At 43.1% G+C, this 17,997-nt stretch overlaps 1 protein-coding gene across 2 annotated transcripts in view; it reads left to right on the top strand.

Moving 5' to 3' along the window:
• RBM20 (RNA binding motif protein 20) overlaps positions 1-17,997 on the top strand; it is a 100,737-nt gene that overhangs the window by 62,315 nt on the left and 20,425 nt on the right. For both annotated transcript variants that reach the window (XM_039381135.1, XM_027735255.2), the window contains exons 2-4: positions 14,853-16,032; positions 17,686-17,747; positions 17,904-17,995. In XM_039381135.1, the coding sequence (XP_039237069.1) occupies positions 14,853-16,032; positions 17,686-17,747; positions 17,904-17,995 (1,334 nt within the window). The remainder of the gene's footprint in view (positions 1-14,852; positions 16,033-17,685; positions 17,748-17,903; positions 17,996-17,997) is intronic.

Here is a 17,997-nt window from a genome sequence, read left to right as displayed (position 1 = left end):
GAATATTGCTATATGGAGCAGGATGAGAGCTCAGGAGGACTGACTGGCTGCAAGTAAGAGCAGAAAAAATATATGTGAAGTTTTCTGCATGCAGTGTAAAGACAGCTTCTTAAGCTCTTCTTTCTTGGGTGAAGAAGATATTGCACTGTTTTACTGTGCATTACATTATAGAGGTTGAGATGGATGAAGCAAACTCCTTTTAAAAGAACTTATTTGATTATTACAGAAATACAGGAATTCTTATAGCAGATCCAACTGCAGTTCTGTCTTCGAGCATCTCACTTCTTGGGTATTATAGAAGCATGACTCTAAAGCTCATTTTTGTGGAATATGGAGATAAGCTTCTTCAAAACTCCACCCTGTAGATGGTGGTTTATGCCAAGAGATCTTCAGGCTCATGTTCCATCCAAATATCAGAATGTGTCATTATTCAGTAATATTCTATGAGTGGGGATTCTCCCATATCTGGAGATCTTGGTCTGTTTTTTCTTCTGAATTCCGCTGTTTAAATATTCAAATTGATCCGTCACATTCCTGCTTGGCTTGCGTTGATGCATCTGACTTCTCAGGATGTTTTCTAAATGACGTACTGATGTTTTTTGTAATAGTAATACTATGATGCAGAAGCTCTGGAGATAGAGGCAGAATGTGATATTTTTTTTTGTGCTTGCTGTAATAAAATGAGATTTTTAAAAGCATGAAGAGACATCAGAGTCCAGAAATTGTGCTGGGCAATTTATATGAAAAGATTAACCTCTCAAGTAGAAAGCCATTCTTAAACAATCTCAAATTAGAGTGTTAGAGAGCGAAATTTCCTGAAAAGCTGCATCACAGGACTTAGAACTCCTCATCAAATATGTTATTGCCTTTGACTCAATGATTTCTCAACTGCTCAGCTAAAATCTGTTCTCGGCTGCATTACTTCATCTATGGTTTGGGGGTTTTTTTCGATCCAAGTAGTCTGAATGATTTTTTTTTTCCTTACCCATACTAATATTCAAAGACTGCCAGTGATCCTTTCTCATCTCACCAGCCCCTGGGAGCATCATATTACCTTAAAGGAGGGCGTCAGGCAGTTGGGAGACCTTGCATGTGCCGACAAGGTGGGTATTGAGACTATCTGAGAACAATGAAGATGCTCCCAGCTGAAATTTAACCAGCTGAGTGACTTCACTGTCTCTCTGAAGTGCGTTAGCTTTCAAAAGTAATATTTATTTTTGGTCACTTTTAAAGTTGCAAAAAGAGCTGAAAAAGCACATAATAGTGAATGTTAAGTCATTTAATTTGAATGGCAGGTCTTTCCTTGTGAGGAAGCAGGGAAAGGACTAGCTACTGGTTTCTTTCTTTTTTTTTGTTTTTTTTATCCTCCAGCTCAGCAAATAGATGAGGCAGGGACATGCCACAGGGATGAGACTTGCCAGATTGCGTGGAACGCCGTTGTTTTGGGGCAAGATCTTTCCCTGGGTGTGAAGGGAAACTCGAGTATCTGATGACAGATGAAAATGCAGGTTAGGGAACACAGAGAACTGAGAGAGTGAATTTTTTCCCTCTCCAGAGAGATCAGCGACCACGCAGCCCATGAGTTAGGTAGCGTTTTCTGAAATCAAATCGCCCATGTTACTCGCCTTGCTTTCCGTCATTGGCCTGCTTTGACTCGGTGGAAAAAGTGCAATTCCATCTGCTGACACAGTGCAGTTGGCTGGCACTGCCCGTGCCGCCGATTGGGCCGGCAGCTGCGGGCAGGGAGGAACCTGCAGTGCTCGGTCACGAGCCATATGCGGGCAGTGGGGAGGATTAGCTCTGCTCCCAGCCGGAAAGGTCCCGACACAGTTCCCAGGCTGAACTCACCACATGTGTTTCGCATGACTGTCCTGAGGTTGACATGAAATGGAGAGTTCAGATTCAAGTGAAAGTTGGTTTGTGTTTCTTCGCCCTGTTTAATGAAATGCAGATGCAGAGCAGAGCGTGAGGGCGTCTGTGCTGGGGGGTGATGTGACAGGCTGTAGAAAAGCCCTGTAGCTTTTACTAATTCCTTCTACTTCCCCTGAATTTTCTGCTGTTTCCTGATGGGAGTTGTATGTGGAAGGAACCCCCTTGGACCACCTGTTAAACGCCTTTCCCCTTTCAGTCACGGTCCTTGCCATCTCTCAAACATTGTGGTTTTTTATTTGGAGAAAAGCCAGAAACTTGAACAATAGTTTGCTCCTTTAGAGGGATGGGGAGAACTCTCTGACATGGCACAGGAAGGAAGAAAGAAGGCAAGGAAAAAATTAGAAAACATGGATGGAGACCCCTAAGAGGTGCATATTCACAGGCTGATTTAGTTTGCCTTACTGCAAGGTAATTTTGGAAATGGCATCTTCCATAGAAGGCTCATGTCACATACAGAATGCTACTGCTATTACAAAAGACTAATTTCCAGACTAATGCTGGAAAAAGGAAGTTTAACAAGCTCTTGCTGTAAGGAGTATCATCTGATGGACTAAAGAGGCTAATGTACCCTTGGCAAAAATAGGAATATTGGCCTTATTTTGATCTTTGGATATGAGAGAACAGCTCATTTATTTCCTTATAACAGAATTTATTTCTTAATTCACATATATACTTTTGCATGTTAGAAACAGGAACAGGAAAATATCAGGTTTTGTGTCTATGTTAATTTCTGAATAGTGTGAAATATGGGAAGGATCATTAATTTTGTCACCCAGATGTAAGGCATGACATATTTTGGTTTAGAAAAGTGCAAAACTTATCCTGAAAAGCTTTGGTTTACAAGGAAAAGGTGGATTGCAACAAGAAAAGACCTGCTGAGATAAATCATCAGACTGCATTATGGATGTGCGGGCTTTGTGTTGCCTCTTGCCCTTGCTTTAGAGTCTCAGCAGAATGTGTGGCACAGGTCAACACTCGTGCACTTTTGGGGCAGTGGATTAGCGCTGGATGAGGAGTTTCCTTCTTGCCGAACGTTTCCAAGCAGGCAGACAGCTGACTCAAGCAATAGCCCAAATATCAGCACTGTCTCTGCTCAAAACGTCAACTGTCCTTAGGAAGAAGCCAGCCTGAACATGGACAGGTTGCTCAGGGGATAAGATGTGATGTATTCGAGCGCGTGTTTTAAGAAATTTTTAAAACTTTGGCTGGGTAATGTTTCTTGCCTTCCAGAGCAAGGACTTGCTTTGTGAAAGTCAGTCCCTCTTGGTCTTCGTTAGTGAGCTGTGTTTTTTCCGCAGTTTGCCTAATTAGACTGTGACCCTCTTCGCAGTAGGATCCCTACTGCACTGTACGGAAACAGGATTTTGGTGCCGATACGTGAAGAGGCCGAGAACATATGGCATAAACATCAACTGATATTGTTTGCCATCCACACTTGCTGCGTGTAATGCAACAAGACCGGCTCCTGGCGGTCACGTGATCTGCCTTCCAGTCCTCCATTTGGGGTGGGTTTTTTTCATTCCTAAAGTTGTGACTTTCTGGAAGGAAGCTTGTAAATAGCCAGGGCACAGAGAGCAGGTAGAATGCCAGTGGGATGTTACCAGGAGGCATGTGCGCCACACTGACATCGGCTCCTGACCACGCTTGCTCCGCACCCGCTCGCTGCTCCCGACAGCCCTACATGTTGCTAGAAGGTAAGATCATGTCGTGTCATCCGTGTCCTCCCACCACCGTGCTGAAATGCCCGTGTCCCCCGTCTCCAGCAAGGAGGGACGCCGATCTGCCCAGAGTATCTTAGCGATCTTTAAAGTTTAATTTTAAATACAGCTCTTTCCATAGCAAAGGGAAAAGACAGGCAAGTGCAGCTCTGGCGGCAACGGCTAACTGGGATTTCAAATTAACGATACGATCTGGTTTGTGCAGTAGCTTCTTATCGTGCTTAGCTTTTTGTAATACAGGGCTTTTAGACTTTAAAAGACATTCCACACCCTATTGTATCCTATTGATTTGCCATGGTTAGCCGCCCTGTAATAAGCTTCGTAGTCTGTGTGAGAAGGCACAAAGCAGAACTATATTAATGTTGTTTACAACTAGTGGGCAAATTATTATTTACAAAACGTGAAAGAAGTCAAACCACCAAAACATTTCAAAGACGTTTGAATTTGGAAATGCCTTCATTAGACTATGAATAGAGTTCCTTGGAATAAAAAAACAGAAGAATCAGAGCAACATTGCTATTTTTTGTTTGGTTTATCATCTTATTGTTTGGGGATTTTTAATGACTTTTACTTTATACTTCAAGATAGCTTTTTATTTTCAGAAATAAAGCCTGGTAAATAAATATGATAATTTAAAAGAAAATTTTTTTTTTTAGAAAACCAATAGCACTCATAACTTTCTTAGACATCTTTTCACACAAAAAATGAATCTGAGTCCCAGAGCGTTTTGTAGTGTAAGCTTCTTAGACAGTTGGACAACAGCTACTGAGCAGGGCATGCTCATTATAGTAAAAATGGACAAAACCATCAAGAAAAATTAAGAGGAAATAGTGCAGTACTTAACCAAAAAGTAGTGGCCAGCCATCTCCATTGACAGTTCTGTCAGCAGGACTGGGCAAATGCCCAGCTGGGTGTCGTGGATGGGTTAATATCTTCACACTTTTTCCTTGCTCACAGCTGCCACATGCAGTGCTCTGAAACGTGATATTTTTCATCAAAATCTGATTCTTATTTTCCATCTTAGTATACTAATCAATTTTACCATGCAGAGCTTAGAGCATATTAACTGTCAGTTAGTCCTAATTAATACTGAAGGCAGACAGAAAGGGAGAACAAACTAATTGACATTATTTAATATAAAATGCCTCTCCCAATTTTGTTTCCTTTGTGGAAAACTCTTTGGTCACTGTTCAAAATTTAAGTATGGTCCTGTTTTATGTTTTGTTTCACAAGGTTGATTGAATGGCAGTTTATTATTCAAGACAATAAATTAAACTCCTCAAAGCCAAAGAGTTGCAGCAGTTCTGGCACAGGCTGTTTTCTGCCAGAAGGAACGTGTTCAGGTCTGATTCATACAACTGTTGCCCTTTAACGCAAGAAAAATAAAGAAAACCTCGTATATATCTTTTAAGATTCACATTAAAATTTCTTTAGCATAGAAATTAGGGTGCATTAAAGAAAAAAGTGAGCAACATTCATTGCAAAACAGATAATGAAAGCTTCTAGGCTACAATATGCTGCATATTACTTCTGCATAACAGCATATTATGGCCTAGCATTAAAGGCTGATTTCAAAGAGATCATGAAAAGTTTATTAGAGTTACAGAGTATTCTGAAGAGAGCAAACTTCTTTGATGTTTTATGTTTAAATTAAATATAACCAAAACGAGATACAGGAGTATTGCTCTTGCTACAGTGAAATCAGGAAAGGCTTTGCAGCACACTTCAGTAAGAGCTGACTTAGGTTTGGACTTCATAAGGCTCATGTATAATTTATGTATGTCAGTAATGCGTGTAGGTACCTAAACAATAGGAAGTTATAACATTTATATTGTTTTAAAATATACATAAAAGGAAAGCCAAAAAATAGGCCTACGTATATAGTCATGTAATATATATATCTTAGGAAATCCACAGAGGTTCAGAGGTTCTGTTTTTCTAATCAGAAATCCGATTGAAAAATAGCTGAAGCTTTGAGGGGATTTTTATGAGGGTTTTTTTAGTTTTTTTTCTTTTATTTGTTTGGTTTTTGGTTTGGGTTTTTGTTGGGTTTTTTTTAGATTTATTGTTTTAAGTTGCCTACTTTTCAGTATTAGCGATAAAGTAACTCATATTGGCCCCTTCAGAGAGGAGCTATTTCAGCCTTTCTCTTTGTGCGCTCTTGTGTATGTTGGTTAGTAACACACAGCATAGAAACAGCTTTTAGAGGAGATGGGGATCCTGGATTAATTAAGAAATGACTGTGATGCTCCTGGGTGACTTGTAGTCCCAAGCTGTCAGTTTTCGGCTGACCTGGGGTACAAACAGAAGAGCTCAGGTTTACGTGCGATTTCTGTAGCCTGTGCCACTCATGTTCTCCTAGAGATTTAATTTACTAATATGCTTTTTAATTAATCTTTCCAAGTGTATCATTGGGACTAATAGTTAAAAATCAAAAGTGAGTTTAATATTTTTGGGGGTTTTTTTTCCACAAATGACAATCCTTTGAGCACAAATGAAAATACTTTAGAAATAAAAATCCTTCTTAGTACTTTACCCCTTCCACAGTTATATGTCATTTTCCTGTCTACAAACTGAAGATATTACCTTGGTAAAAGGGCTTTTATATTGTCTTATGTTACTGTGAAATAGAAATGGCTTATTCAAATGAGGAATTATCCGCCTACCACATTATAGCTCCTACTTTAAACATACAAATGAAAACAGCTGTGCCTCCAGGCACTGTGAGATATTGATACATTCAAACTTATTATTTTTGTAGTAGTTAACAATACTATGCAGAAAACACATTAGCAGGAGGTGTGGTGAGATATTACTGTAATATCTTTTCTAGTAAATACTATACGTCAAAGATTATTTTTCTGTTGGGCATTTGCCTACGTGCTCATGTAAAAAGCCTTTGAAGGGTTTCTGACTTGTTTTCTTCTTTTTTAAAGGCTGTGTTCTCTTTTTTTTTTATTAACATAAGCTTTCCAGATAATTTCTGCCCAGATTTCTTTCATTTTCGAGGGGAGGCTTGGAGCAGCACAGCGAACACCAGGCCGTGTGGCAAAGCAGCAGGCACCGTCCCCAAAGCAGGGGTGTGTTTGGTGGAGCTGCTTGCCCTGTTCCAGCCGGAGTTCCCTGGCTCTTCCAACTCTAATCCTTGTCCCTGCCTCTTTGCTCGCCCTGTGGGTTTGCATTACAGTCCATACCACCTTTTCTCATGCTTCTCGCCCCACAAAAGGTCTTCTGTGCTCCTCAGCCTCCTGGCAAGTCGCCGTCAGTTTGCAGCCTGGGGCAGGAGCAGGAGGGTCTTGGGGCACGGACGCACAGCACCCGGACACCATCATCTGCACAGGGTCTGTGGCTGTTCAGGTGATGAGGTTATTGAGGACCCTTCCTTACAGGAACCCTGCTGGGATGCTGGTTGGCAAGGATAATCCGACCTGTGGACTTTGCATGGTAAAGGGGTATTTGAAGCCTGGCTGATAAGAGCTGGAAGGGCACTGGGGAGGCAGGCACAGTGTGGCACTGCCGGAATGTCGCAGCATGCCCCGAAAGCTCCACAAAACTGTGGCATGATTTCTCTGCTAATTTAGAACTTTGCAATATGTTACCAAGGGCAGTGATCTGGTGCTATAGCTGTTTCTGGCAAGTTTTAGCATACATTTAAAACAATTTTTAAAAAATACATTTCTTTTAACTTCCGTAAATAAAGAATTTAATCTCCTTAGGAAGAAGTTGCAGCTAGATGGTTGCAGTATAACTAAAGGAATTAGTATGGCTGCCTATTGAAATTTAAAATGTAGACCAGTGTTCTGATGTGCACACTAATTCTCAGAGACACCTTTGACATACTGTGGCACATCATCAAAACCAAACAACATTTAAATATCATGAAACAATATAGTAATTTTTGCAACTTCTGCAAATCATTACATATAGCCTTAGGTTTAGGTGGTACATTTGCTAGACTATATCCCTTACTTGAAAAGAGCTGGACTTCGCGGAATTAAATATTTTTGGAGAGATGTGTTGCATGGGGTAAGGCAGAAATAAGCCTAGTATACAATCTGGAGTTATACACAATATAAAAGACAAATTTTCAGTATGAAGTGTATACTGGGTAACATACACAGGAAGTGTGATGGCCAGCGCAGACTTCAATGGTACCTGGCATTGTTGTTCTGGCGTTGAAAGTGCCAACTGTTTTTTATGGCACTGTATTCAGCATTTGAAAACAGCTAAATGCAATAGAAGCAAATGTTGTTGCAAAGAAGCCAGGATTGGTTTTAAACAACAATCCAAAACAACTCTCCCAGAACTATAGAGCAAGAGTTGTTAATAAGAAATCAGTCTCACCAGAGATGATCCACCCTTTAATTCTTGCAAATGCATGTAGAACAGTAGCTTTTTTTGAACAGAAGTGACTGTGAGGGAGGAAAGAGCATGGTCTCTTCAGCATGCAAAGCAAAGCTGCAAGGTGAGTAAGATATCCTTGAATTACTGATGTTTGGAGAGCAGATGGAAAGTACACCACAGTTCCCTTACTGGGAACACTCCTCAGTCTATTTGATGCTTTCATTGATAACTTGGATGAGCAAAGCATCCATTAAATCTGCAGTTGGTGCCAAGAGGAGAGGATTTACAAGTGCTCTGGAGGCAGCATGGGAATCCAGAGTAATCTTGACAAGCTGGATCCCATGTACCCCGGATGCAGTACTGATGAGGACAAAATGAAATGGTGGTACAATTAATCTGTTGGATAGTCAAAAGAAGCAAGGACTGAGCTGTTCTTTATTGTGTGGGAAGTCAGACCAGCTGAGCTCCAGGAATTCTTCCTAACCAGCATCTCTGGGCAATATCCTTTCAGGAAAGTGGCTGAGTGTAACAGGGAACCACAGAAGGGGCTGTGCTGTTATGAAGCAAAGCAATCAGACTGGGCATTACAAACAAACACAATACACAATACAAAATGTGCAGAAAAAGGAGCTGGGATGGTTGTAGAGAAGATATGATAGCAGCTACAGGACGGTGAGGGAAACCCTTCTCTGCGTGCATGGGCAGACTGGTTTATGCTGTCAGCAGTGAACCATGTAACCATCCTCCTAAGATCATTTCCTATTTTATTTCTGTGATTACAATGAACTGTTATCCAAGATAGAGCCATATGTTCTGCCCTTTTATCTTGTCCCTTTCTTGGTGAAAATTGCTTGGCAGAGAACATCTTGGATTGAAAGTTTAAAGAGTAGAAGCTCCTACTCTTGGTAGGAGCAAAGCACTTAACTTCTATCAGCTTTGTAAACATCGAGGTTAGCAGCTCTGTGATAACATTTTACATTTCATCTTCCTGCTAACTGTTAGGCTGGGTAATTGTCCAGATGATAAAGTTTAGCATTGCCAAATGTATGTAAAACTCACTTGGCAAAGCACGTGTATACATTGGCTGATGTTTTATTTTCCTCTCTCAGTAGTATAATGGAGGGCTTTAGAAATCATTATTTGGGATAAGAAGGGTTTTACTTGCAGCTTATACATGTATTAAAGTAGCTTAAGGTTTTTAGTGCTCCCCATAATTAGCTGGGAAACATGATCTCTTTTTTTAATAATTTCTAACCATAACTCAGCACAAAAAAGTTTAGTAATAAATGATTTCAGAGCTCAAATTATAAAGGTGGAGGGTTTTTCTTCTTTCAGCAGTCTTTCCAAGCTTTTCTGACCAAGAAAGCAATTTTACTAAAACCAAAAGAAAATACTTCTGTAGAGCTGAAGAGAAAGTGAACACTCATTTAGTATCGGCCAGAAACAGTCTAGAAGTATAGGAAAAAGTTCATGTATCCATTTTATAACCAGTGTTCTAGTCTTTGTTACATAAGTGCTGGATTTATTCAACAAGCACAAATGAAAATAAACCCTGTGTTATTAATGGGATCAGCAAAACAACATAACATAAAATGTAATTATAATATAATTATTAGTAGTATAATGACTAATTACTATTATAATTAATATATGTTGTTGAGATTGCTGAACTTTGTCTTTACTCCTACTGGTGTTTGAAACATGACTCTGCAGTTTCCTTGTACTCAAGAGGCTGAATTCTGTCCTCACATACAAACATAATTTCAGTGAAGTACTGTCACATGCTGCATTTTTCTTTGAAAACTGTCTTGCCAACTTTGTCTATCTAACAGTTGATCTGTATATTTTTAAGGCTTTTTTATTTGCTTTTTTAGTACAGCGCCAATTGTTTTGGGTGAGTTTAGAGAAGGCAGCCTCGTGTGTTTTGCATTGCATAAATGATACGTTGCAGGGAAGGGATATTCACATTTCTGCATAACAGAATATAATTTATTTTGTGCTTCGATAATTAGGAAATGGTTTTGTGGAATGTATTCAAGACTCCTGGATTACAAATTTATAGTTTGCTCACTGTTAGAAAAATTGATTCAGAAACAGCTTTAGAAACCAGCACGCTACTGCAAACATGGTTTCAAATGTAGTACTGTGCTAGTGCAGGTGATGATACATATAGAATACTTGAGTGTCTTAATGTCATTGGCCACTTTAATTCTGAAATTTTAACAGCTTGGGGAAAAAAGTGTACATTTTGGAAAAAAAATATTAAAAATTTTTCTTGCAAAAATTTTGACAGGTAGGTGTAATTATATATAAAAGCAAATATGACATAGGGAATGGAATGTAAAAATCTTAGAAGATATGCAAGATTCATGGAAAATGCAAGAAAACAAATTCTGCACTGCTACGAATTACTTTTTGTGGGATTTTTTTAAGTATTCTAATTCACACTCTTTGCAGTATTTCAGATGTCTTTGGGTCTAAATTCCTAAATAAATAGTTCCAGCTCAGATCATCACTTTATTAATTCAGATTTTTTTTTATTTATTTCTTAATTTTGAAAGGTGCTGGGCAGCACTTGAAAACCCTTAGTTTTAATACTTGAAAATCAAGCTCCAGGTTGTTAGTCTGTTCTGATAGACATTTTGTGGTCGGCCTTTTCATCACTCTTGTAGACAGGATGGCTCAAATAATTGAGACATCTAGATACCTCTGATGCTGTGTTGCTCTCTGTTTCTGGATGCTAAAAGCATAATAAGGATTACAGGGATAGCAGATGGGCTGAATTGATTTATAGCAATATGACCTTGCCAATGTTTGCAATCTCATTGTGAGTATTGTAGTAGTCTATGTACCACTTCAACTCCTATCTCCCAGAGCAGTGTGAAAACTAACCTGGATTATGGATTTCTGTGTGGAAACTGTACGGCAGCACTCCTGCCTGTGAGTATTTTAGCAAAGAAAGACCATTTCTGGCTTTCCTGGTTGTGCAAGAGATTGCTGGTGCAGGCCAGCTGTACAGTGGATGTTAAATAAATAATTGCAGAGGACAACTTCTGTTTACTTTTTACATTGCTGACCTTATAATCAGGAATGTTTCGCACGGGATAGAGCTGACTTTGTCTGATGCAGGCCAATTCCCTGAGCACTGGACGGAGAATGAGAGCTTCATTCAGCTGCTTTCAATCATCTTAGAGCAGAGACCCCCCACGAGCAGGTGGGGGCTGCGTTTTGGTAACCTGAGGACGAACTGGGGTGGGAAGTGTGTGTGTATGAGTGGTGAACGGCCCCCACAAAATGTTTTAGTGCTATCTTCACTTTGTGTTTACACTTTCCAGTAGTTTAGTAAATCTCTGGCAGGGTTATTTACAAAAATGTGTTATCAAATACATAAGCATTATGTTTGTAGAAGAGAAAGAGGGAAAGAAACTTTCAAACCTGTGCATGCTGGCCTTGTGCATCTCTTATGTCGTGTATTTCGTAGCAGAACAGAAAACCTCAAATCTGGGTGTCTCTCTGAAAGATGCTTTATACACAGGTCTTCTCCCAACCTCCCATCTGCATATCTGGTTTTCCCACTGACCCATGAACAAGCCCTTCCTTCTTTGCCTTGATTAGATGATAAAATATTCTGTTTCTGCTGTGGGAAGCTAACTCTGCAACCTGAAACACCCTGAAATCTGGAAATTCATAACAGACATGGATTTTGAAGCTGTGGCTGTTCCCAAACCTATTGCTGCATGGGAGCCACTCTCCTTATTAATTCTGTCCCTCTATGAGTGGATTGGAGGCTGTGGCTTCTCCTTACAGCATTCATTTTCCTGCAGGTGAGGTTTCCTGCAGTCCCAGACCTTCCCACGGCTGGCTTGCAATCGGGGGATGAAGCCGATGGGTGCTGCTCCACAGCAGGGCCCACAGACTGTTTGTCTGAGGTGGCTGGTGTGGCTGTGCAGGGCATTCCTGGCCTTGCCTTCCCCATGCCTGGCAGCAGATCCCAGGAGTGAGAGCTGGGGAGCAGCAAGTGCCCAGGCCTGCTCAGCGGGGGGTGCTCTGACAGGGCACTACTTGTGTGCTGGGAGGTTCTTAAAGACAGCGCTCCGAATCTGGTCAAAATATGAGGCTGAGGCAGCTTCAGGGCTTGTGGCAGTGTCAAGTGAGATGTTTCTCTGGAGAGAAGGAGCCTGTGCCTCCATCCAGCAGGTAGCCAGCCGCCAGAGTTGGGAAGTGGCTGCAGCTGTTGGGATACTCTCGCTGCTGCGTAGGCTTGCAGCACAGTGGAATTCTATTGCTGGTAACAGGAGTCATCTGTGGCTCCTGAGCCTGAAAACAATATATGCTGCTGGCTTTTCTTTTTATTTTAAGACCACCAGGCAGTTCTTATTTGCATGCTCTATAAAACTTTTTAGAAGAGTTTTGCAACTTACTTAAAGAACAGGTATAGCCAGCTACAAAATGGAACAATCGTCAGGACTGTGGCAAATCCTTTGCAAGTACAACATAAGTCAGGACACTCCAGATGCTGGTGGCACAATAGAGCCCAGGCACAGGGTCAGACCATGTCCCCTTCAGCGATGACAATATGTGTCACAATGTGACATCCCCTGCTTGCTGAGCCCCTCACACCACATGGAACTCCTTGGTAGCTTTTATGGGTCCTCAGGATCTCACAGGTTTTTGGGGCTGGGGTTTCTGAAAGCTTCCATGTTGTTTTGACTGCCCTTGAACCCTGACTCTCATCCATAATCAAATTTACAGCAAACTGTGTTCTAAGTGCAAGTCAGAGGGTAAGCGATGGAAACCTCATGGGAAAACAAAAGGCACCTCAGCTCTGAAGCTGAGCACTGGTGTCAGCTTGTGCTGGCAGGGAGTGGTGTCATTACATAATGATGCACTTATCCAAACGGCGGTTTGTATTTTGGGAGACAGATGTGCCTTGCAGTTGCTAGTGGAAGTTAAATGTTAAATATGAAACCCATTCATTTTCTCTTAGTCATACTTTGGATTTAAGCAGATGTTTTCCTAATTTGTGGTTTTCAAATGTAGCATGCTGACAAGACATTTATCATTAACTACAACTTCATCCATGCAGTTTAGCAAATTGGCCAATTATTAACAGTGAGGGTTGTGTGATGCATAGCTCCTGCTACTTTGAAAGGCCTCAATTGAAACCCAATATGTTTTTACAATATAAATTAATTGAGCTTTGGACCACAGCCCTGTTGTGTAAGTGCTCTCTGCTCTCATTGTCAGAACGAACAGCCATTTGTAATGCACTGAGTAGCTGTGCTGTCTGTGAGCAGAGGTCCTGGTGGTGGAAAGGGAAAGATAACATTTTTCTGGTGGGGCATGGACATGGCTGATGGTATCCACATGTAGGCAGCATGACATATGGAGGGAGTGTGGCCATAGGGTGGTGTAGGTGCATGGAGACCAGGCTTGCTTTGCCACAGATGATGCAGGAGGCAACCTGAAGGGGTGCAGGGAGAGTGATAAAAGCAGGGTGGGTGCAGCTGCCTGGAAGTTAGTGCTGCCTAGTATTTTCCATTTTGCTTGCATGTAACTTTGCTAGACTTTCATAGAATCATAGAATGGCTTGGGTTGGGAGAGACTTAAAGATCATCTAGTTCCAACCCTCCCTGCCATGGGCAGGGACACCTTTCACTAGACCAGCTTGTTCAGAGCCCTCTCCAACCTGACCTTGAACACCTCCAGGGATGGAGCATCCACAGCTTCTCAGGGCAACCTGTGCCGGTGTCTCACCACTCACTTTACCCATATTGATTTATTTTTTCCTGGTTTATGTTTGCAAGGTTTGACAAGGTGGGAGGAGGAAAATTTGGTGGTGGTGCTGTGAAGTGGTGAGGTGTTCCAAAGGTGCTTCCCAAAGCAAGGAACCACCATGTGCCTGAAAATGTCATCTCCTATTTTCTCAGTTCTGGAATTCAAGCAGGCAATTTAGTAATCATTCATTCATCCCATGTATGGGACTTGAAGGAGAACACTGAGTGCACCTCTCATTTCTAGAAAGTATAAAGACCTTGATTTTTACCAGCTGGCACTGCAGAAATTTTGCCTTACATTCCAGCTGAACAGGGAGAACTCTTCAGGACAGTCTGTTCATAGTTGCTTCAGTTTCTGGCAGATAGTTCACTTTTTTTTTCCTCTTCTGTATTTGCATCTGCTCAACAGGGAATCTATATATTTTGTTATAGAACAGGCTGCTGTGGAGATTAATTCCATGAGAACTGTAAACAAAATAAATGCCTGTGGTATATTTATATTTTGCTTTATGCAGCCAGATGTGCTAGGTGTGAAGTACCTACAGGGCTGGCTTTATAGTCCCATTTAATGTCCTTTTCTTCACAACCTCCTGTTCTGTGGGAAAAGGGAAAAATGGTAACATCACAAAACCAGTCAGGAGCAGTGATGTCTCAGCAGGGAGGCTGGAGGTTGCATGAAGTGCAAAAAGGGGAAAAATTGTTGATTGGAAGATGGTGTGGGAGGGTCCGTGTGGCCTGTTCCTGGTCTGCATTAAAAGCATAAGCCCCATGGGTACTTAAAATGAGCTGAAGGCCTGATCCAGAAGTTGATGAGGGATGCAATGAGGGCTTTAAAGTGAGATCTTCGGCATAGTTTTCTCCCCTATGAGCTTTGTAGCTTTTTGATTGAAAGGGATGCAGCAGCAGATGTGGAGGGGAAGATGACTTGTTATGGATACGTTCTCAATCACCCTCTTGCTTTCCCTGAGTTTAGGTAAGCTAAATCTCTGGAAGCAGCTGTGTATCCCTGGGCTTCAAGATGAGACAAGTGTAGGTAGATGTGGGGGTGAATTCGGCTAACCCAAATCCTTATCCCTTGCAGTGCTGCCAAGCTCCTGGAAAAGAGCCCGTTCTCTGTTGGCGCCCCGAGCCCCCTGCTCCCCTCGCCAGCGAGCCTGCAGCTGGCCCAGCTCCAGGCGCAGCTCACGCTCCACAGGCTGAAGTTGGCTCAGACAGCCGTTACCAACAACCCAACTGCTGCCACCGTCCTTAACCAGGTTCTCTCCAAAGTGGCCATGTCCCAGCCACTCTTCAACCAGCTGAGGCACCCCACCGTGATGAATGCCCCACAGGGCCACGCCGCGGGGCCGCCGCAGGGGCCCGGCATCGCCGGCACGAGGTTCCCCTCCAGTGGCATTGCCTTTCCTGCCCAGAGCCCAGCCTTAGCCACGCCAGGGAGTGGCCTGGGGCCTGTCCAGGCCCAGGCCCCCAATGCCATCGTCATGAGCCCCTTTGGAGGTGTCATGGCTCCAACCTCTGGCCAGCAACCCGTGGTGGTGGGCCTCAACAAGGCGGGTGCCTCCACGTCCGCCGCTGCAGGGGGCTTTTATGAGTACAATAAGCAAAATGCCGCCACGGCCACCCCTCAGGCGTACGCCTCAGAGGGCGACCAGTCCAGCCAGCACAGCTTCCTCGCTGGTGGGACCCACACCGCTGCCTCGGCAGCAGGGCCACGCTACGAGGGTCACTTCGGGGCTCCCAGCCAGCTGCAGCACGAGGCGTCGGCAGCATTTCCCAAGGAGTCCTACGGGGCAGCAGCACAGCACGGGGCAGCACGGGCCTTCCCCAGCGACCCACACACCAGCTCCCATTCAAAAGGAGATCCCGGCCCCGTCTTGCATGGCAGTGGTACAAGCAACCAGTGGGAAAACATCCCTAATTTCCCCAGCCAAAACAAGCCTGACCTCATGCCCAGCGACAGCCTGTGGCCGTCAGCGAGTCAGCAGCAGTATGAAATAAGAAACGAGCTGTACAACCCCGAAGAGCCGACACCTGACACAAAGTTCAGCGCGGCCGCCCCCCCCGCCTTCGGCCGCCTCAACCACAGCACACAGAGCTTCGGCAGCCCTCGCATGAGGCAGAAGGAGGAGCAGAGCAGCAGCGTGCCCGACCTGACCACTCGCTCCCTGCCGCCACACCAGCTGGGTGACCTCCGTGGCGTGGCCCCTCTCCACTTCCCCCACGTCTGTGCCCTGTGCGACAAGAAGATTTTCGATCTGAAGGTGGGTGGTTTTAGGGTGTCCCTGGGGCACAGCTCGGACCCTTGAACAGGCTACAAGGTGGCTGATCTGGCCATCAGCTCCTGCCACCCCTCGCTGCCAGTGTCCATCACAGCCAAGGTGCCCTGAGAGAAGCAGAGACAGAGAGTCATAAGTCGGCTTAGGGTGTTGTGCATCTGTTTCATGGCAGTTACTGGGGTTTTGAGATCTGGTTTTGTTCCGCATCTTGCCGTGAAAGATGGTGAGATTACAGCGCTGGCATGAGGTCTGGGCTGAGGTCACAGCTCACCTCATGGGCCCAGAGCGAGGCGGGGAGGAGCTTGAAGCTGATCCCCCAATTCTCAAACCACTGTTGTAACCCCACGTCTGCAGTTTCATCTGCTTCTCCCTTTCTGATCCCAAGGGCTTCTCCCTAAGAGCTTTGTGGAAGCAGCTTGCTTACACAAATCAGCACATTTTTTGATAAAATTATTTTAATAATTCCTCTGTTGGGATCTCTTCCTCCTAGTATGTCTCAGGAAAATTTAGGGCTCAAGGTCCGCAGCAACTTTGGCCTGGAAGCAAAGAAGCTGCTCAGGACATGTGGTGCACCCCGTGTTCCTACTTCTCTGTTACACTGCCAAGGGAGCTGCAAGTTCAACTTCACCCTCAAGAAGCAGCTTCCCAGATCCCCAGAGAGCCTGTGGGCTAAGTCATGTTATATAGATCAGGTCTGGAGATGACCACTTTTGTGGCCCTCTGAGCCCCACAGCTATCCATGGGCTTTGGCTGGTGTTGTTCTGCTTTCCCGGTGAGCCCTGTACGAGTCCCTGTGACCTTTTCTATCATATCACAGGACCAGCACCTAACCACAAAGGCATGTATTCTCATGCTCGTGGTGGCCTGACAATAAAATGACAACAACATGTATGTAGAAAGGAAAATGGACAGCAAATGAAATAGTACCTGATACTTACATACCCTGGGGCTTTGGGATATTTGAATATATTTGCTTTCAGCTTTCCCTTTTACTCTTTTAACAACTGCTTGCAAAAGGGTTTGCTGTGATTACTGCAGCTACAGGGCTGGGCTGAAGTAGCCCCTGTGTAGGGCATGCTGGGCATTTCTTCTTTTCATTAAACATTTAGAAAGAGCAGGGGAAATGTTATTACAGTGAGTTTCAGTGGGTCTGTTAGGTGGTGTTTAATGCACTGCCTCAGTTGGATCATAGAAGTGTAAATAGCTGAATGTACCTTGACAAATGCTGCTAATCTATTGAAATAATAAGCAGCGTTGTGGCTGCCCCGAGTACTGAACACCTTCTTTATGGACATTGCAGGAGTTGAGAGTGCTTAGCATCTTGCAGGATGAGCTCTTCAGCTAGAGTGAAGTAACTTAATTAATTGAAATATACTGAATTTAAAAGTAAATACAGAGAAGCTCTGCTTTTGTAAAGTAACCTATAATTCAACCTACAAATAATGAAAATGCATTGGATGAATAATAATGCTTTGGATAAATAATAATGCATTGGATGCTTGGCTCCAGCATCACATGGTTTGATCTTTAGCATCTGAGTATTGGTTTTAGAATAAGGTAAACTGAACAGAGGAATAATCTCTTTTAAATTTGTCTCAGGATTTTTCCCATGCTCATCATTTCTTTGTTTCAACATAGGACTGGGATCAGCACATTAAGGGAAGTCTTCACATCCAAAAATGTATGGCTTTTTCAGATAAGTAAGTATTATTTTAGAGTCACTCTTCAAACTGAACTGCTAACAGAGCGTCGCTTACTTCAGTGGCTTTACACTGGGAATTTGCTGCCTAATAATTAAGCTTGAATATTTATGGCACATTATGCATGCTTCTAAAATTCTTTTCTTTCTTTTCCAGCACTGGTATCCGGTGTATGTTAAGCTCAGCAGATGGAACATTGCATTTATCACCAAATAATGCAGCAGTTTTCAATCCACCTAGTATCGAAGGT

Source organism: Pipra filicauda, unplaced genomic scaffold (assembly GCF_003945595.2).
Source record: "Pipra filicauda isolate LSUMZ 115617 unplaced genomic scaffold, ASM394559v2 scaffold213_size2393758_pilon, whole genome shotgun sequence".
Taxonomy (NCBI): domain Eukaryota; kingdom Metazoa; phylum Chordata; class Aves; order Passeriformes; family Pipridae; genus Pipra; species Pipra filicauda.
This window is presented reverse-complemented; position numbering and strand designations above follow the sequence as displayed.